This window comes from Melozone crissalis, unplaced genomic scaffold (assembly GCF_028551555.1).
Source record: "Melozone crissalis strain CALT ecotype California unplaced genomic scaffold, PUWL_Pcris_2 ptg000044l_1, whole genome shotgun sequence".
Lineage (NCBI taxonomy): Eukaryota > Metazoa > Chordata > Aves > Passeriformes > Passerellidae > Melozone > Melozone crissalis.
Window position 1 is genome coordinate 552,874 of NW_026535822.1, and position 21,345 is coordinate 574,218.

At 54.2% G+C, this 21,345-nt stretch overlaps 1 protein-coding gene across 1 annotated transcript; it reads left to right on the top strand.

Moving 5' to 3' along the window:
* The first annotated feature begins 5,064 nt into the window (after positions 1 to 5,064).
* LOC128942842 (olfactory receptor 14I1-like) lies at positions 5,065 to 5,997 on the top strand. The gene has a single exon (XM_054285485.1). It carries the CDS (start codon positions 5,065 to 5,067, stop codon positions 5,995 to 5,997), a length of 933 nt encoding a protein of 310 aa, XP_054141460.1.
* The last annotated feature ends 15,348 nt before the right edge of the window (positions 5,998 to 21,345 follow it).

The window sequence follows — 21,345 nt, forward strand, 5'->3', positions numbered from 1 at the left end:
CAGCCACAGCCATGTCTTGGCAGTGCTCCTTCTGCTCCTGCTCTGGCCACAAAGGCTGCAAGGTGATGAGGTTATTTGTCCTTTCACTGGGCTTCATTTTTCAGAGCTGATCAGTATCTGATGGAATGACCAGGTGACTGCTTTGAACTGCTGATGATAAAACACAGGCACATTTTCTCCTGAAGTTAATGAATCAATCAGGCTTCACTGTGGTACACTCAATTGGGATTTAGATGTGATGATCTTTTATCCAAATTTCTCATGTAAATATTGCATTATTCAAAATTAATAGTTGTCCAAATTTCTCATGTACATATTGCATTACTTGAACGTTCTTAAGGTGTTCATTCCTCTTCTTTTTTGTTTTTTAAGAATGAGATTAATGTCTTTTATTATGAGTACGACAAAATATTATAGCAAAATATTACATGCAGTGGACAAGAAATTTACAGCAATTAGGAATAATTTGGATACAACAGTCAGGAATATTTCAAATAGCAGACAAAGCTAACAGGTTTCTTTCACCCACTGGAAAAAAAAGAAAGTTTCTTGGCAGTTCTCTGCTTTTAACCCTCTGTGTTCTCAGAGGCGTACCCATGTCCTCAGTTGCCACACCAGGTGCCAATATTCAAATCTGAGTACCGATTGGCTTAACCACAGCATCCCAAAAAACTCACTTGCTTTTCAAACCAGGACAGAGGGTCTCTTTCCCTTCTGGCTGGCAAAGAGGTAACAAGGCAGACCCGGCCCCCATCTCAGCCAGGCCGGGCCGGGTGGCTCCTGCCGTGGGGCCGGGCCCATTCCCAGGGACCCCGCCAGGCCCCATCGGCTGCTGGGCAGGGCAGGGGAGGCCGCGGGGCCGAGACCCGGCCGGGCCATGGCTGCAGTTGTGACCATCTGGGCTCTGCTGAGCTCTGCCCCGCCGCCAGCCCAGGCTGAGCCATGATCCACTGGGCCCCGGAGCAGCCCCGGGCCGGGCCGGCTCGGCCAAGATTCTGCCACTGTTGGGGTTCAGCCGCAAGCCCCAGGCAGGGGGAGGAGAAGCCATCAGCCCCGGCCATGCTGCTGCTGCTGAGTTCTGGCCTGGCTGCTGAGATCCTGGCCCTGCCCCAGCGCGGCCCATCCTGACACAGCCCCAGCGCAGCTGCTGCAGAAACCTCCATCATAAAACAGCTCCGGCCACAAGCACCGAGCCCGGCTGGGGTCACAGAACCATTTGCAGGCCCCGGGTGAGATATGAACTCTTTCAGTGCTTCCATCCTCCCTCGAGGGAGAGAAAAGGACAAAGTGCAGATACATACATGAGCAGCACAAAGACATGGAGGTCAGTGAAGTGGAAGCTGAGTCCCAGATAGGAGGGATGAGGAGATGTCTTGATCTTGGAGCTGAAATCCTCTTGTAAAGCAATGGAGAAGGATGTAATTGATACATCAGACTCTCTTTTTCCCTATAAGGCATTGAAAAGCATGGGAAGATGACTTGTTCAGCAAAAACCTCCATGCTAAAGTAAGCAAACCTTGAAGTAGCTATGATCCCATGAGAAATTTGAACAGAGAAAGAGAGACTAGTGATGAGACCCTGTGCCTCATGAAGAGAAGAAGACCTCTGTTTGTAGACATGAAGATGATTTCAGAAATAGATGAAGAGAACCTTTGTTCCTAAGCAGCTCATCTTTAAACTAATACCCCATAAACTAACATGCCCATAAACACAGATGTGGCAAAAGATGTGAAAAAATGGGAGGGACTTCATGATTGCAGATTTTCTGGGAGGCTGATGTTCATGGGAATTGAGAGCCACAAGAAATATGTTTTCTTGTAAAGCTTCCATAGCATGGAAGAGAGACTCCTTTCCCTACGTGAATTGAAGAAAAACTATTCTAGAGGTGGCAAAGTGACTGAAAATTTTAGGTTTTGTCTCTTTCATTGTCAGTAAGAAAGAAAAGCTTGCAGGGAGAGGAGAAGTGTTCCAAAAGTTTTTTTTGCATTCATATTACTCTTTCTTCTAGTTACTGGTAATAAACTTTTCTTTATACCCTTTTAAAGTTTTGAGGCTACTTTGCCTTTCTCCTAATCCTACCTCACAGCAGGAAATAAGTACGTCTAATCTAGTGAGTGTACTGGTATATAGCCAACACTGAACCCATCACAATCATTGCTGTATTCTCCAAGAAATCTCAAATTAGTGAACAAAAACCACTACAGACAGCTTCCTGATGAGCTCCATGAGAGCAGAGGGAAATCAAGGCAGAGCCATGGTTTGTCAGGATTTGCTTGATCCTCATGCGCCTCACTGTGCATTTGGAGCTGAGCCCTTGAACCTTAGGGCCTGAGAGGAGATTGCACAAACCTTTCCAGGAGTCAAAGTCAGAAGAAAACCGCAAAGTGTCTCAAGGCATTCATGGCTCCCACTGAGGTCCATCCCCAACACAGGCTCCTCGTGGACTCCTTGGAGGACAGAATTGAAGGCCAGAATGGCACAAAAACCTCTCAGAGACTCAGCGTGGAAAGGAAATTCCAAAGTACCTTAAAAACCTTGAGTATCTCAAAGTATTAATGAGCCCCACTGAGTGTCAGTACAAAGCTCCCAAGGGACTTGTTAAAGTAGATAATTGGGGTCATGATTGCACAAACCTCTCACAGAGTCTGTATCAAAACGGAAACACCAAGTACCTTAAAAGAACTGAAGTACCTTGAAGCATTAATGAGCCCCACTGAGTGTTGTTACTGACAAAGCCTCTCCAGGGACTAATTACAGCAGATAATTGGAGGCCATCATTGCACAAAGCTCTCAGAGCCTCCAAGGCAAAAGCCAAACCCAAAGTCCTTTGAAAAACCTGCAATCCCTGCAGGGAGCATTCAGGAGTCCCCATTCCTGAGCAAGGCTCCCCAGGGACTCCTTCCAGCAGATCCTTGAGGCCACTGGGATGTGAGCTAGGGGGGGATGCTGAGGGCAGGACAAGGGGCTGCCAGTGCCCAGCCTGGCTGGGGCTGTGCCAGGAGGCCCCAGGGCCTCAGGACAAGGTGTCTCCTCACAGCCCTTGGTGGTACAGACCCTGCTGTGCCCCAGGGCACCACGACTTGGCTTCTCTTTGTCCCCACCTGTCATCACTGCCTCCAGTTCTCTGCTCTGCCTGGGGCCTGGGGACACTTTCTCAGTCGTGTCCCTCAGTGGGACCCATTACAAGTCCAAGAAACTTTGGAGTTGGATTCTGACTTGGAGTTCTGGAGAGGTTTCTTCAGCTCCTTCTCAGGGACTGATGTTCAGGGCCTGAGCACAAAGCCCCAGAGGCTCATTACAGTCCTAGTCCTGTATCTGTGCTGCTGAGCTGAGCTGGGCTCCTGGTACAGATGCAGCTCCTGGTAACCAAGAAGAGCTTCAAAAGCACATTTCTTCTGATGAGCAGCTCTTCTGCCAGCCCAGCAGGGCTGGGGCACTGCCTGCAGCCAGCCCAGGCACAGCACAGAGGCACAGAGAGCTTCAATCAGTCAGGGCTGGGAAGGTGCTGAGAAGTGCCTGGGGCAGAATCACTGCCAGCCCTTGGCACAGGAACCTCTGGCTGCAGGACAATGCAGCTGCAGCTCCTGGAGCCATCTCCTGCTGCTGGACCATTCCAATGCCTATAGACTCTGTGAGTACAACTCTGGGTATTTCTGGTGCAGGGGAGGTGAAATGCTCATGAAGCTCTGATGTACTGAGGGGTTCTGATCAGTCACAGAATATTTCCAAGACAAGGATTTTGATAAAAATGAGGAAAATTCCTAAGACTGTATTCAGTTTCCTACTATTGGAGGATGACGGGGAAGGGGTTTAAATATTAAAGGATGATTATGAATTTTGACAAGTACCTGAGAAATCTGAACTGTTACTTTTAGTGATCAATAGGTTCACAGGAGATTCCTAATGTACTTTCAGCCACTCCTCTGCCCATGGACAGCACCAGCATCACCTTTGCATGACCCATCAGGCTCAGTCTGAGCTGTCCTTTCTCCAAGCTGCAAACAGAACCTGCCCCATCCAGTGCCCTGCAAACAGGCAGGGTTCTGCAGGGCCAAGGAGAGTGCACAGAGATTTGGAGTCTGTGAGTGCTGGCACAGAGAGATCAGGCACAGGGAAACACCTGCAGGAGGAAAATTTCCAGGAAGCAGAGAGAAGATCAGGGAATGAAAGAAAACAAAACCCAGCAATGCTGTGGCAGGGAGAGTTTAGAGATGCCCACAGGATCCCCTCCAGTGCAGCCCCTCCCTCTGAACAAGCCCCCTCCCTCCTGTGCCCCAGCCCAGCCTTTGCCCTCAGGGCCGGGGCTCCAAGGTGTGCAGCCCCTCCTGTGCAGGCAGAACTGCAGCAGAGCCGTGGGGCAGCTCTGCAGCCCCGGGCCCAGTTCCCTCCGCAGAGCACAGGGCTGGGAGCAGCTGCCCGGCCCTGGGGGCTCTGGCAGGGGGCACCGCTGGCTCAGGGTGACGCTGTCCCCAGTGCCCGGCTCTGGGCAATGCTGTCAGTGCAGCCAGGGAAGGAGCTGCACCTCCCTTCATCCAATATCATCATAAGGACATTTGGGAGTCTCTGACATTTCAGTCCAAGCTGGGAGCTTCAATCCAGGGTCAAACCTGTCCTAGAGCATCTCTGAGTTATAAGATTGATGGGGGAAGGCAGAGGTGTTCTGACGCTGAAAATGCTGCTGGGTTGGTGAAATGAGCAACGTGAGACCTTGGCTATAAATGTGGAGCTGGGCTCTCCATTTGAGAAAACTGAAAGCCCAAAGAAACTCCAAACACAATCAAGTGAGACCTTCTCCCTCCAGTCTCCACTCATTATCTTGCCACAGGGAACTCTGTTATACCAAGGACAGCAGAAATGCCAAGGGTTTCTGATATCCTGGAAGAGCAGGAGAAACATGGGGAGAGCTTAAAAAGAAAACCTCAGAACTCTTAAACAGACAAGCGTGTCCATGTGTTTTACAGAAGAGGGTGTATGGGAAATGGCTTTGTTTTTGGTTATAGACATCTCCTAAAACTCTTCACTATCCTTTCCTCATGAACAGGTCCCCATGTGCAGCCCCAGCAAATGTCCAACAGCAGCTCCATCAGGCACTTCCTCCTGCTGGCACTGGCAGACACGCGGCAGCTGCAGCTCCTGCACTTCTGCCTCTTGCTGGGCATCTCCCTGGCTGCCCTCCTGGGCAACGGCCTCATCATCAGCACCGTAGCCTGCAGCCACCACCTGCACACGCCCATGTTCTTCTTCCTGCTCAACCTGGCCCTCAGCGACCTGGGCTCCATCTGCACCACTGTCCCCAAAGCCATGCACAATTCCCTCTGGAACACCAGGAATATCTCCTACACTGTATGTGCCACACAACTCTTTCTGATTTATTTCTTCCTTGGATCAGAGTTTTGCCTCCTGACCATCATGTGCTATGACCGCTACGTGTCCATCTGCAAACCCCTGCACTACAGGACCCTCCTGGGCAGCAGAGCTTGTGCCCACATGGCAGCAGCTGCCTGGGCCAGTGCCTTTCTCAGTGCTCTCATGCACACAGCCAATACATTTTCCCTGCCCCTGTGCCATGGCAATGCCCTGGGCCAGTTCTTCTGTGAAATCCCACACATCCTCAAGCTCTCCTGCTCCAAATTCTACCTCAGGGAACTTGGGCTCATTGCTGTTAGTTCCTGTTTGGTATTGGGTTGTTTTGTGTTCATTGTTTTCTCCTATGTGCCGATTTTCAGGGCTGTGCTGAGGATCCCCTCTGAGCAGGGACGGCACAAGGCCTTTTCCACCTGCCTCCCTCACCTGGCCGTGCTCTCTCTGTTCCTCAGCACTGTTATCTTTGCTCACCTGAAGGCCCCCTCCATGTCCTCCCCATCCCTGGATCTGTCAGTGTCACTTCTGTACTCGGTGGTGCCTCCAGCCCTGAACCCCCTCATCTACAGCCTGAGGAACCAGGAGCTCAAGGTTGCAGTGTGGAGGCTGATGACTGGATGGTTTCAGAAACATTAAACTGCTGGCCAATTTCTGCTAATCACTTGTAATAAAAGTTATCTTTGATATTTCTTGTTGGTTTGGTTTTGAGGTTTTTTTATTTATTTATTTTAATAATATGGTGTACAGTGAAAATCAATTCATTGTATCATTTCTTATTTTGTTTCTCTCCATCTTCCCTGTGGACACAAACTGTGCCAATGAGGGGCTGCACTCCTGGTGGCTTTGAAGGAACTCAAGGATCCCCCAGCAAAGTTTTCTGCAGAGATGCCCTTTCGCTGCCTTCTCTGGAGCTGCAGCAGCAATGTCTGTGTGCAGAGCTGGGGCAGATCAGTGCTGGCCCAGCAGCTGTGCCCAGCACCAGCAGCACTTGGTGTTGTCAGTGCTGCTGCCATGGCCCTGCCCCGCTGCCCTGGCGGCCCTGGTGTTGCTGCAGGGCCTGAGTGCTCTCGGGGCCGGGCACAGCCCTGGGGGTGGCAGTGCCGGGGCTGCAGCAGGGACAGGCCATGGGCACTGCTGGGGCAGCGCTGACGCCTCAGCCCAGGGCCTGGGGGCTCCAGGCTCCTTGCACAGGCTCTCTCAAGAACACGGCCAGGCCAATGCTGAGCACAGAAAACCCCGTGAGCAGCCCCAGGCTGGCCGTGGGCAGGCTGGGGGCAAACAGCATGGCTGGGGCTCTGCAAGGGCCCTGGGGCAGATGGGAAGGAGCAGCAGAGCAGGGGCTGATCCATCCCCAGTGCGCTGCACAGCCCAGGGCAGCGTCCCAGAGCGTCCTCATGGAGCTGCCAACAACATCCCCCCTCTGCAGCCCTGGCCTCTCCCCCAGCTCACACAGGTGCCCCATCCTTGCAGGCACAGACACGGCAGCACTGGCTCAGCAGCCCCTGTTTGCATTGCACAGAGCAGGGGGAGCACCCCCATGCTGTTGGTGTGGGGACATGAACCTGAGGGAGCACAAATGCCATCAGCCCCTGGGGCCAGCAAGGGCTGGGGGACACCAGGGAAACCACTCAGCTTTGTCCTGGCCTCTGCAGTCAGCCAGAAAGTTTGTTCCCATCAGCTGGGAGTTCCCTGTCCCACTGCAGACGCTGTTGCTCAGAGCCAGGGCTGCCTGGCAGCCACCCCCAAACTGCCCTGACCATTTCCTTTGCTTTGCCTTTGCTTTCTTTACTCTTCCTTATACGAATTTCTTCCTATTGCCCAGCCCTGTCCCCTCCCCTGCAAACAGCCCATCCCTGTTTGCCCTTTCCTCTCTGGCCCCACTCCCCATTGCAGTTCCTGACTTGTCCCCATGGGAACGTCCCTTGGGCAGCAGGATCATCCTACAAGTGCTGCAGGAATTGCCTGCAGACTCCTGAAGTGCCTGGTGCTGCTCCCTTGCCTGAGGCACCCCAGGCCAGGGGGGCACATCTGGGCTGCTGTGTCTGGCTCTGGGGCTCCGTGTTCTGGGCAGTGAGGAGGAGCTGCAGAGGCTCTGCAGGACTGACAGGATGGGCTTTGGGGCTGGCAGGAGAAGCTGAGGGGCCTGGGCTGCTGGAGCTTCTGAAGAGGAGGCCCAGGGCTCCTCCTGCAACTGCTCCAAGGGTGGTTCCAGAGAATCCCAGAATCAGCAAGGCTGGAAAAGACCTTGGAGATCATCAAGTCCACCCTGTGCCCTGACACTGCCTTGTCTCCCCTGAGCCTCCACTTCTCCAGGATAAACAACCTGAGCTCCCTCAGCAACTCCTCAAAGCTCTTGTGCTCCAGACCCATCCTCAGCCTTGTTGTCCTTCTCTGGACACGCTCCAGCCCCTCTATGTCCTTCTTAATTGGGGGCTCCAGAACTGAACACAGCACTCAAGGTGCTGCCCAAGCAGTGCTGAGCACAGGGGAAGAATCCCTGCCCTGCTCCTGCTGGCCACACCATTCCTGAGCCAGGCCAGGAGCCATTGGCCTTCTTGCCCACCTGGGCACACTGCTGGCTCATGTCCAGCCTGCTGTCCATCACCCCTGCAGGTCCCTTTCTGCCTGGCTGCTGTCCAGCCCCTCTGGCACCTTGTGGAAGGGAAGGGAAGGGAAGGGAAGGGAAGGGAAGGGAAGGGAAGGGAAGGGAAGGGTCCAGATCCAATCCTTCCTGAAATGTGGGGTTTGCTGGCACTGCCAGTGCCTTGACCTGAAAATTTCCCTATTCTGGCACAGCCCAAGTGCAGCAATTTGCTGGCACAGAAATCCAAAACCCGGCAACTTCCTGCTACTGGGTCTGGCACCTCCCATATCTTGTGTTTGCTGCCCCAGTACCCAGATTTGGAAATTTCCTGGTGCCTGCACAGCCCAAGTCCAGTGATTTGCTGGCACAGAAATCTAAATTTTGGAAATTTCAAGGTTCTGACTCCAGCACCATCCAGATCTAGTGTTTGCTGAGACCGCCAGTGCACAGATTTGGAAATTTCCCAATGCCTTCACAGCCCAGGTCCAGCAATTTGGTTTTAGCTAGCTTAGGAAGAGAAGTTCCTCGGACTGTGACTTTCCTTTTTCTTGGAACTGTTTAAACCTGCTCTGGACTGAAAACCCAGACAAACACCTGCAGCTCACACCTGTGGCCCCCTGAGCTCTGGGACGCTGCATTCCAGCACCAGAGGGACTTAGAAGAGACCGAGTGAGCCAACTACAACCCACAACAAGGACTTTCTGAATTTGCCATCTCTTCAGCACTGTCCGAGGTTTTATTTAATATTATTCATTTTTCATGCTTGTGAATACTTTACTTGTTTAATAAACTGAGGTTTTTTTCACTTTTCTCGAGGGAAGTCTTTTCCTGAACTAGTAGGGGGAGGGGCTGCTTGAACTTCCTTTCTAGATGGATTCCTTTTGGAGGTTTCCTCCCAAAATTTGCCCTAAGCCAGCACAAACAGTCACAATGAAAACTTCACCAGTGGCATAATTTCCTGGTGGCAAATCTTGTGACAGAAGCTTGACCTTGTTCTCCATGAGAAATTCTTGGGAAGAGCAGACAGGACAAGATTCCTGGAAAACTGAAACAGCTTTCCAGAAGTGAAATGAAAATGGAAGAAACAATCCAAGATGTTTTCCTCTATTTATTTCTATGCTCCCCTTTTCCATGTTGCATCCCAGTAATTCCAGATGTACCTCACCTATAAGATCAGTGACTTAGGGATTTTTAGGCCTTCTAAAATACCATGAGCCACACACAGTTTTCCTTCTCCTGTTTTTACTGGAAAGCAACACTGGACATGTAAGTGCAGTGCTGGGGTCAGGTAGGAATCCTACCCCAAGGGAAGGTGCCCCGAAAGTGTTTGACCCTCAGCAAGGACAATGCACAGCAGCAAGCGAGGGGATCGCTGTGCCAGTGCGCAGGAGTCAGGGCTCTGCATCTGGGCTCAAGGCTGCAAAGTTCCCGTGTTTGGACAGACGGAGGGGCTGTCCCCGGGGCATGCGGGGCTCGAACGTGGGGCTCGTGGGGCGAGCGGGGAACGGACACGGGGACGAACGGCCCCGGTGCCTCAGTTGCAGCAGCGGCAGCAGCAGCGGCAGCAGCAGCGGCGACAGCAGCAGCAGCAAACAGATAGTTTTCAACACTCTTTCCATTTCTCTTTTTCTTTCTCTTTCTCTCCCTTTCCCGCTGTCGGGCACCCTTCTCTCAGGGTCCCCTGCCCGGCGTCCCTCTCCTCTCCCCGCCTCCCTCTCCCCTGCCGGGCCAGGCCATGCCCCCGGCCCGCCCCCGGCCCCGGGCGGGGCTGCCCCGAGCCCGGCCCCGGCCGTCCCGCCGCGATCTCGCCTCCGCCTGGCTCTGGCCGTACTGGCGGTGGCGCTGCTGGGCGGGCATCAGTGCCTGGTGCGGGGGCGGCATCGCCGCCCTTCGGCTCCGCCTGGCCCGAGCCCGGCCCCGGACCCGACGCAGGGTCCAGTCCCGGCCCCGGCCCCGGCCCCGGCCCCAGCCCCGGCTCCTCCCGGGGCCCGCGGAGGACACACGCGGCGCGGCCGCTCCCGCCGCCTCCGCTGCGGCTTCCCCGGCCCGAGCTCCGCCGCTCGGCAGCGCGGCCGCCAGCCCCAAGCCGCCGCGGCCCGGGGCGGTTGGGGATGCCGGGCCCGGGGCGGGTGAGGGGCGCTCGGGGGTCGTTGCTGGCCCCGGGCCGAGCGCTGACAGCCGCGTCCCGCCCGCAGGTGAGGCGCACGAGGCCCTGCAGGAGCGGTACCGGCTGGGCTCGCTGCTGGGGCGCGGCGGCTTCGGCAGCGTCTTCGCGGCCACGAGGCTCTCGGACGGCGTCCCGGTGAGCGGCGGGGCCGGCGGCGGGCACGGGAGGAGGGGGCGGAGGAGGAGGGAGGAGGAGGAGAAGGTCGGGGCGCGGCGGGACGGGTGGCGAGCTCAGCCCGCTGCTCTCCCTCGCTCGCAGGTGGCCATCAAATGCGTGCCGAGGGATCGCGTCCGGCACTGGGGCGAGCTGGTGAGTGAGCGGGGCCAGCGGCAGAAGCCGGGCCGTGCCAGGCGGCGAGGAGCCGGGGCCCCGGCAGGGTGGGAGCCGCTGGGAGCCCTGCGGGGAGAGCGGGCGTGGGCTGAGCGGGGCGTGCAGAGCATCCCGGGCTGGCTGAGGGCTCGCAGAGCCCCGGCACGGCCTCGGCCCCACTGACGGCACCGCGCTCCTCCCGCAGCCCGACGGCACCAGCGCCCCGCTGGAGATCGTGCTGCTGGCCAAGGTGTCCCGTGGCTGTGGTGGTGTTATTCAGCTCCTGGAGTGGCTTGAGCTCCCTGACAGCTTCCTGCTGGTGCTGGAGCGTCCGGAGCGGTGCCAGGAACTCTCGGGTTTCCTGGCGGAGCGGGGGTTCCTGCCGGAGGAGGAGGCGCGGGGGCTGTTCCGCCAGGTGCTGGAGGCCGTGCGGCACTGCACCAGCTGCGGGGTCCTGCACCGGGACATCAAGCCCGAGAATGTCCTGCTCGACCTGGCCAGCGGGCAGCTGAAACTGATCGACTTTGGCTGTGGCGCCTTCCTCCAAGACACAGCCTACACTCAGTTTGCAGGTGAGCCCTCGCAGGGGATGCTCCTGGGCATCTTGTGGCCCAGCCTGGGTGCAGCACTGGGGCTTCCCCCTATTGCAGCCGGGATAGGATTGATGCTGGAGCCGAGTTGTTCTGGGTGGTGTGTGAGGGCGGCCAGCTCCCAGCCCTGCTGACAGCCTTCAGCACCCACTGTGGCCTGGGCTGGGGCTGGAGCTGGGGCAGCCAGCCCAACACAAACCCCCATGGGGGTAGCAGAGAGGGAGGCCTGACCGCGTGCCCCGGATGGTTTGGTGTGCAGGTGAGGAAGGGCTGGACTGCTCTGCTCTCCTTGTTTGCCTTGGCTTATTAACATTTTTGGGGGCCATGGAGGTGGGGAGGAGAGTGAGTTTTCTCCACTACTGGGTGGGTTTCTTCTTTGTGTGTCATGGTTTGGCCTTCCCAGGGATTGTGCTGCCCTCTTCCAGCACCGGTGGCTTCTTTTCCAGCCCCGAGTTTGTGCACAAGTCCCAGGGGCTGGTGAGAGGGCAGCGCTCACTCCATGTGCCTCTGGGGCAGCCCCCACATGCCCAGGGATGCTGGGGCCAGGCTCTGGGAGCAGCAGCATCCCCCTGCTGATCTCTGTCTGTGTTCCACAGGAACCCTGTCCTATAGCCTACCAGAGTGGATCCAGCACCAACGCTACCACGGCGAGGCAGCCACGATCTGGTCCCTGGGCCTCCTGCTGTGCCACCTGGTCATGGGGAAGCACCCGTTCAGGAGGGGCCAGGAGATCATCCGGGGGCGGATCTTGTTCCCACGATGGCTCTCTCAAGGTGGATCCTCATCTCTGGGCACGGGGGCAGTACCATTGCTGGGAGACAGGAGCAGGCTCATGGGCATCCCACTCTGGCAGCTGCTGAGGAGGTGGCACATGTCCTGCTCTCCTGCTGTCCTCCAAACTGAACATCCATGGGGAAGTTTAGGCCCAGCTCTGGGCACACCCAGCATGGCCTGGGCATGGGAACAGGGGGGCAACTTCTCCAATTGACTGGTGATTTCTGGTTTCTCTCCCCAGACTGCCAGGATATCATTAAGAGGTGTTTGTCCATGCAGCCCTCGGAGAGGCCATCCTTAGAAGATCTTTTCTGTCATCCTTGGGTGAAGGGTGTTCCTCTGCCCTAGAAGATGGGAGAGATCCACGTGCACATTTGGATCCAGGGGCCTGGCAGGTACCAGCTCCACGCATCTCTTGGCAATCAGTGGCAAAGCAAACCAGGCTGGTTTTGTCCTGCCTGTAGCTTTGAGCAGGGGTCAGCATAAGGGAATATGCAGCTCTTGGGCTGGAGCTGAGCTGCAGACCTGGTGTGGCAAGCACTGGTGACCACCATCCCCCTGGTTTTGTTTGTCCTGTTCATGGATGGCTGGAGCCCTGGGCAGAGCCCTGACAGCCTGGTCTGGCCCCAGGGCAGGAGAAGGAGCCTCTGGAGAAGCTGTTCCAGGTGGGGCTACTGCTGGAGACACCAAGGACAACCTCAAGGCTGACAATCTCTTCCCAGCCTGGCCAGCTGAAGATGATGGACTTGGATTCTGGCACCTTCTTCAAAGCCAGGCTCCAGGCCCAATTCGCAGGTGAGTCCACAGGCAGGGGGATGCTCCCTGATCTGGGCATGGCACGGCCTGGCTGGGCACCAAAGGTTCCCCCTTTGCTGGGGCAGATGTAATGAATTCTTCAGTCAGCTGCCCAGCTGCTTTTTGACTCTAGGAAGCTACTGAGGGCTGTATGTGCCGTGGCTGGCTGCAGGCTGGGCACATGTGCTGCCCTCCTTCTCTGCTGCCAAAGGCAGCAGGAATGGGCAGCTCTGGGCACAGCTCTGGGCACAGCCAGCATGGCCTGGGCACCGCAGGCCTTGGCACAAGGGCACAGGAGCTCTCAGCTGATGGGCACTTTTTGCTTTCTCTCCTTGCAGCCGGGCTCTGCGGGTGCTGAGGCTGCTCTGGGCTCTGCCAGGGCTCTGCTGGGCTCAGCCCTGGGCCCAGCTGGGCTGGTTCTGCCCTCACATTGCTCTGACAGCTCTGCATCAGATGAGCCCTTTGCGAGCACAGTGCCTGAGCTTTCTGCTTTGGCAGGTGAGTGAGACTCTGCTGCAGGCCCAGAGATTGCAGCTGGGGACACACATCCAACTGGCAAGGACCCAAACTCTCCACAGTCCCAGCTGAATGCCTGGATCTCTTTTGTCTGTCCCATTCTTCCTTCTTTATTGGCTGGAATTATGCAATTGCACGTTCTTCCTCCTCTAGAAGTGCCACAAGTGGGCCAAAGTTTGCGAGTGGGCCGTGCTCCTGAGGCAGTGGAGTCTGGAGCTGGTGGATGGAGAATTGCCCTTCTGCACTGCCAAACCAGAGCAAAAAGCTGTAAGTGGGACTTTGTCAGGGATTTCTTAGAGACACAGTTTCAAAGGGAATGTGCAGCTCATTTCCAGGCTGAGAAGGAAGGTCATCTTCTAAAGGATTTGGGGTTTGACAGAGTTTCCACTCCCAGTCCTGCTTGGAGCTGGAAGGGCACAAAGCAATTTCCTTGTGCTTCAACCACAATTTCAAATACCAATGTTGGAAACAAAGCCCAAAATCTTTTAAAAGGCTGCTGAGGTCAGTAAGATGGATGCATACCATCAGCACATTTACAATGTAAATAACTGAGTTATCTTTTTAAAAAGATCATTTACCTCTTAATGCACAGAATTTAACTTTGCCTTTATATTTTGGTTTTTTTCACTAACACTTGGATTTTACTCTTTTACCATTTACCTATTTTTCCCTTTGTCCTTTTTTTTTCTTTCAATAGAAAACATGTCCTACAAAAGGAACATCCTTTGCTCCTGGTTCCTGTGTGGAGCAGCTCCCTTCCTGCTGGCTGAGCTGGTCAGGCAGAGCCCGGCTTTTCCCCGTTGCTGGGCACAGACTGATGGAGCAGCACTGCTGAACACGGGCACACAGAGGGACCAGCAGCAGCTGCCTTTGGCCACCTGAGGTTCCAAGGCCCAAACTCTGAGCAGCCAGGGCTGGAAGAGACTGGCAGGATCTGATCCCTGACTCTGGGCCAGGGCTGCACAAATGACCCCACAGCAGCAGCAACAGCAGCAGCAGCAGATGGAGCTGATTTTGAGCACAGCCCCTGCCCTTCTTCCCTCCCGTGTGCAGCGGTGTCACAGCAGCCTGAGGCACCTGGGAGCCCCCAGTGCCAGCAGGGACTGGAGATGGCAGCCCTGGGCTCCTGGAGGCTTTGCAGGGAACGGAGCTGGGCACTCCCTGTCCATGGGGAGCTTCCAGATGGAAAAGGCTGCTGTGCCCAGGCAGCTGCAAGGGCACAGAAAGGAGGCTCTGGAGCACTGGATCTGTGCCAGTGCCACAGTCCTGAGCAGCAGCCACTGAGCCCTGGGGGAACAGAGGGCACAGCACGAGGGACAGAACCAGGCAAGGGCAGAGACTGGAGAGAGCCAGGCCTGGGAGCAGGAACAGCTGCTCCATTGCACTCTTGGAGAAAGCTCTTGGCTGGTTCAAAGCACTGAAAGGCGTGAAGGGCAGAGAGGAGGCCACAGCAAACAATGCTCCTGTTTGCACAGCCTCCCCTCTCCATGTCCCAGAAGGAATTGCATGGACTGTGTTCTTCTCTCTGATTTGTCTCGTTCAGCATGAGCAGCTCAGCACCAGGAGCTGAAGGAGCTGAAGCCTCAGGCCACAGGAGCTGGGCAAGAGGGAACTTTTGGAGCAAAGTAATGCTGCTAAAATAGCCCCAGCTGGATGCAGTGGATATAATCATGGAATCACAGAATCCTTTCTGTTGGAAAATCCCTCTGAGCTCAGCCAGTGCAGCCGCTCACCCAGCAGTGCCAAGCCCAGCACTAAACCACGTCCCTGCAGTGCCAAGGCCTGGACACCAGCCCTGAGTGAGGCCTGGACAGCATGCCCTGAGACAAAGGTGGCCTCTGGATGAACCTTCCAAGCAAAGGTTATCTTTGTATCTGCTCCCTGATGAAATATGCATGGTCATTAGCAGTGAGATAGATGCAGCCACTCGTTAGTGAAACATGTGTTGGAGATGAGGGGGAGACGACCATCCTTTAATGCATCGAACTCCGATTTTATTGATCAATCAATCACCTTAAATAACAAAGTTAACGAACTTCATGCATATTCTGTAATCCAATGTCATGATAGGCTAACAGAGAAATTTCTAACCACTCCCTTTGTTTTAGAATACCTACAATTGTTTATTAAAAACAGAAACCAAAACAGAAACCAAAAACTAAAACAGAAACCAGTGTTCCCAAAACATTTACATCTGTTCTCAGGATGGCAGGCCTTCCCAGAGATGGTGTTCTACTTGTTATGGGAAGACAATCTGAGAACTCCATTGTTTATAGAATGATGCCTGAGAGAGTCTAATCGTTTATACAAATCAGAAGGCTGAGAGCTGTTAGAAACTGCTTTTACTTTTCCCCTATACTTTTCTCTCAATTGTATGTCTCATGGCCTTTTCTTTAAGTCATTCTTGAAAAACTCTCCAACAAACATGTATTGACCTTTGTGTATTTAGAAGCCAGACAAGGCCATGAAATCTGACATCTGGCCTTGTTTGGGGCTGTATGGTCAAAGTCAGCTCCCTTGGTTCCTCCTTGAGCCCTGGCCAGGCTTTGGGAGGGACCCAAGAGGAGGATGAAAGCAGATGTTGCCACACTAGCAGTGCTGTCAGTTTGTTCCTTCAGCACTGTCAGAGCTGGGCCCTCTCCCAGCGGGGTTGGAGCCTCACCTGGGGCTGGAGGCACCTGCAGGAATTCCCAGTGCCCAGGAGTGGCTCTGCAGCCCTTGGCTGTGACAGCTTCCCCAGCTGCTGTGTGGGTCTGGGGGATGGTAAAGGCTGAGGGTAAATGCTGCTGGATCTTTGTTAATCACTGCAGGCAATCTGTGGTGGGGATGGCTGGGTGCATTGCTGAGCTGCTCCTTTTGTGATTCTTTGCTGCTCTGAACTGCAGGAAATGACACTGATTCCTTCAGTTGGAGTCTGTGCCTTTGGTGCTGCCCCTGCCCACTGGTAAAACAAAACTGGCACAGTCTGGCCAGATCCCAACAAAATGTCACTTGTTCAGTGTAAATGTGAGGAATCAGTGCCATCAGAAATTCCCAGCTGGGAAGCCCTTCCCTGGAGTTCCCTGGCTCTGGAGTGGGCTGAGGTCGGAGCCCCGTGGGAGCAGTGGGGCAGTCGGGTAAAAGAAGCTGCACCCCTGGATGTCTTCAAATGCATCCAAAAATTGTATATGGAAAAGGAAAAGACTTTGTGGATTTGGGCAGACAAAGATGAATTTGTTGAGAGTACATAGGAAACAGCACCTTCAGAAGGAACAATGATTGTTGGAATGCTCCCACAAGGAGCAACAGAAGAAGGTTTTCAGCTTGAGCTCAGATGCCCTTGTGCAAGTGAAATATCAATATAACAAATAACTATATACATATTTATAGTATAATAAGACCTTCATGTTTATATCTATAGCTTTTAATGTATATATGTCTATATCTACATGTCTATATCTGTATTTATATATAAATATGTACATATAATAATAATGTGAAATAGTGCTGACAATACTAATTTGGTTTCTTTGGCTGCTCTGGGATGTAACACGAAATACCCTACAGAACAGGATTGGCCAGGACCCTAATGTCAGTGGTCAACTTTGTGAGATTGTATACAATGGAAAAAGGAGGAAGGGAGGAAATTGGCTATTTTTACAGGGTGTGCTGATACTGTGATGCAGAATGCTTTGTCTGTTCCTGTGAAAAATACAGCGATTTTGTCTGCAGGGTTTTTCATGTACCAGACTATGCACAAGCTGCAGGATTGGTTGAAAGGGTGAAGGGGTTGTTAAAAGAGCAGTTGGAAAGATGAGGAGAAGGGAACCTTTGCCCATGGAGAACCCATCTGCCAGATGTGCTCCATGCCCTTAACAATGGCCCATGGGGGAAATGGAAACCCCCTGGCTGTGCCCGGCTGCCCCCAATTTGCAAATCCAGCCATGGGCAGTGAGACTTGGGCTGCCTGGGAAATTGTTCTGGCTGTGATGGCCCCTGGCAGGGCCAGCCCAGAGGCTGCAGGGCTGGGCCTTCATGCATTGGAGTTCATTAGGAGAAATTCAAAGCAAATGAGAGCTGTCAATACTGAAACAGGAATTCAGATTCCTCCAGGACACTTTGCTTTGGTAACTGCTCCCTTGGAGCTTGGCCTTGCAAAGTGTTCCTGTCATGGCATGAGGGATTGATGCAGAATATCCAGGAGAAATTACAGTAATTCTGTAAACAATAATGAACAAGATTGGATTATTCAACCCTGTGACAGGGTAGCACAATTATTGATATTGCAACTCTAAGAACAATTGATAAAAAAGGAGATCCAGCTCCAGTCACCACCATTTGTGGAGATAAAGGGTTTGGATCCAGCAGCCCTAATAATGGAGCCAGAGTGTGGGTCGGAGGCCAAATGGCCCTCCCGAGGCAGCTGAAGGAGCAGCTCCTAGGAAAGACAACTCTGAGTCCTGAACCCTGGGCAGGAACAATGGGAATGTGTCCCTGCAGCCAAGGATTCTGTGTGAGAACAAGTAAATCTGACAGGATATTGTTTTACACATCCTGCAAGACCAGATCTCCCTGTTTGCCCCAAGGGCCCCTGTGGAAAATGCTCTGATCCACGGGGCTCCATGTGAAGGCTGCTGTGACACTGAGGGACTTGCACAGGAATTCCATCCAGGAGCCTGGATGCCCCTCAGGGACTGGGACCCGGCCCCTTCCAGCCACAGGTGAAAGGGTCCCCCAAGCCTTGTTAGCCACAGACAGCATGGGAAAGCTGAACAGCAAAGGGCCCTGGGGCATTATTCTGGAATTAAAAAGGTGCCAGCTCCATGGGCAACAGAATTCTTGTTCCTAATTCGAATGATTGAGAAAAAAGAATGAAGAACGGTGTCACTAAAGTACTACTGATGTCTGTAAGGTGTACCTTGATAGTCAGCCAGAATCTTTGTCTGCCACAAACACCTCTAGTGTTTCACCAAGGGATTGGTCATCAAAATGTAATGATGGGTTTTGATGGATTGCTGAGCTTCTTTTGTAATTCTCTGCTAATGATGATGTGCTTTGCTGAGCTTATCCTTTTGTAAATCTTTGCAGCTGTGCATGATATAAATGACACAATTCCTTCAGTTGGTGTCTGTGTCTTTGGTAGTGACCCTGCCCACTGGTGAAACAGGGCGCCCTCTTGCCTAGGTGTTCCCTGGGAAGGCAAAAGCCCTCCCTCCAAAATTCCCCCCTTTCTCCCTGTTCCCCCCTTCATACACTGAGCATGATGTGCTCTGGTCTGGGCTATGCCCGGGTCAGTTGGGGTCCCCTGTCCTGGCTGTGTCCCCTGCCCAGCTCCCCCACAGCCGCAGCCCCTCCCCAGCGTGGCTGGACGAGGGGCAGGACAGGCCTTGGCTGTGCTGCAGCTCAGCAAGAACAAAACCATCTCTGTGTGCTCAGCCCTGTGCTCAGCACCCGGCCCAGCAGTGTCTCAGTGCCAGGGCTGTGCCCTCAGTCCCTGCCAGGGGTTTCCATGGCAACTGCCAGGACGGGTGACCCAGATGTGCCCCCAGTGCCCATTGCCATGGAAACAGTGCCCAGCCCTGCCCCTTTCTGTCTGGCTGACCTGGCCTTTGGCCCTGGCAGTGCCGGTGGCTGCTGGTTCCTGGTGCCTGAGCGGCCAGCGCGGCACAGGGCAGGTGGCCATGGCACAGCCCCCAGCAAGGGATCCCCTCTGGCTCTGGGCACTGACACCAGCCCTGAGCAAGGGGCCAGGGCAGCTTTCTATGGCCACTAACCATCACAACGGGGCTGGGCATTGGTTGCCATGGCACCAAACCAAGGAATGGTTCCTCATGGCCATTGCCATGGCACCTGGTGGCACCAACAAGTGTCACTGCAATTGTACCTGGAACAGCCCCGGCACCGCTTTGTCCTGAGGGTTGCAAGGGCAGCTGAGGGCAGCAACAGCTGGGGCTCTGCAAGGGCCCTGGGGCAGATGGGAAGGAGCAGCAGAGCAGGGGCTGATCCATCCCCAGTGCACTGCACAGCCCAGGGCAGCGTCCCAGAGCGTCCACATGGAGCTGCCAACAACATCCCCCCTCTGCAGCCCTGGCCTCTCCCCCAGCTCACACAGGTGCCCCATCCTTGCAGGCACAGACACGGCAGCACTGGCTCAGCAGCCCCTGTTTGCATTGCACACAGCAGCGGGAGCACCCCCATGCTGTTGCTGTGGGGACATGAACCTGAGGGAGCACAAATGCCATCAGCCCCTGGGGCCAGCAAGGGCTGGGGAACACCAGGGAAACCACTCAGCTTTGTCCTGGCCTCTGCAGTCAGCCAGAAAGTTTGTTCCCATCAGCTGGGAGTTTCCTGTCCCAGTGCAGACGCTGTTGCTCAGAGCCAGGGCTGCCTAGCAGCCACCCCCAAACTGCCCTCAGCATTTCCTTGGCTTCACCTTTGCTTTCTTTACTCTTCCTGATACAAATTTCTTCTAATTGCCCTCCTCAGGGGACCCAGAACTGGACACAGCACTCGAGGTGCTGCCCAAGCAGTGCTGAGCACAGGGGAAGAATCCCCGCCCTGCTCCTGCTGGCCACACCATTCCTGAGCCAGGCCAGGAGCCATTGGCCTTCTTGCCCACCTGGGCACACTGCTGCCTCATGCCCAGCCTGCTGTCCATCAGTCCCTGCAGGTCCCTTTCTGCCTGGCCGCTCTCCAGCCGCTCTGTCCCCAGGCTGTATTGCTGCAGGGGTTGTTGAGGCCAAAGTGCAGGACCCGGCACTTGGACTTGTTAAACCTCACCTTGTTGGATTTGGGTCCTGGATCCAGCCTGTCCAGGGCCCTGTGCAGAGCCTTCCTACCTCCATCCTCCATCAGATCCACACTCACACCCAGTTTGGTGTCATCTGCAGATTTGCTGATGTTGGAGACAATCCCGTCATCCAGACCATTCCATGCAGACATTGAAATCCACGCTGGCTGGCTCTGACCCCTCAGCCATCCTGTGGGTGCCCTGGGATGGCACTCAAGGTGATCTGTTCCATAACTTTGCTGAGCACCCAGGTCAGGCTGACCGGCCTGGAGTTCCCCAGCTCCTCCTTCCAGCCCTTCTTGAGGATGGGCTCACACTGGCACCTCTAGTGCTCTGGGACCTCCCTGCTGAGCCAGCACTGATGGTAAATGATGGAGAGCAGCTTGGGGAGCTCATCCACCAGCTCCCTCATCCCCCTGAGATGGATCCCATCTGATCCCATTCACCTGTGAGCATCTTAGTGGCTCAACAGGTCACCAGCTGCTTCCTCCTGGATTCCAGGGGGGCTGTTCTGCTCCCTGTGCCCATCTACCAGCTCAGGAGAGCACTTGTCCTGAGGACAGCCTGTCCTAATATTGAAAATTGAGAGAAACAAGATGTTAAGTAGCTCTGCCTTCTCCTTATCTTTAGTTACTATATTCCCCACTGCATCCAATAAAGAGTAGAGGTTCTCCTTATCCCATGTTTTGCTATTAATTTAATTGTGGAAACATTGTCTATTTTTTTTCACAGAAGTGGTCAGGTTAAACTCTAATTGAGGTTTCACCTCTTGACTTTTTTCTGCACGACTTTACAACATCCTTAAACATTTCCTAAGCTGCTTGACCTTCTGTCCAAAGTTGATGCACCTCTTGTTACCCTTGAGTTCCCACAAAATCTCCACGGCCAGCCAGGCCAGTCATTTTCCTCACTAGCTCATCTTTTGCCACACTGGGACAGGCTGCTCCTTCCCCCTTAAGATTACTTTCTTGAAATGTGTCCATCCTTCCTGGACCCCTTTGTTTGTAAGGGATATTTTCCTTAAAAAGAAATCAGTGCCTGATTCATTACTCCCCAAATCTGCATCCTAAATAAGCCAGAGTCTGCCCTTCATAATTGTTAATAAATTGTTTCCTGTTCAACTGTGGTCTGTTGGCCATGAAGGGAAAATTTCTGTGCCTCTGAGTCTCACCAGTTCCTGACCCCCAAAGGACACAAACCCGATGAGTTGTGTTTCCCACTCCAGTGGCTGCACTTGCACTTCCCTCCATAGCCAGAGCAGAGCTTCCTTGTCCCAGAAAGTTCTTGGCAATGCAGGGATGAAGGAAACAGGACAGGCTCTGGGGATCAGGGGCAGGGCACAGCCAGGGATTTGGAGGCTGTTGTGAGCCGAGGGCAGGACTCAGACCTTGGCCTTGGTGAACCTCATCCCATTGTCCTGGGCCCATGGCTCCAGCCTGGCCAGATCCCTCTGCAGAGCTTCCTGCCCTCCAGCACAGCC

Bases quoted from the DNA above. Each gene is read 5' to 3' on its own strand.
- LOC128942842 (XM_054285485.1), top strand. From the start codon at position 5,065: ATGTCCAACAGCAGCTCCATCAGGCACTTCCTCCTGCTGGCACTGGCA.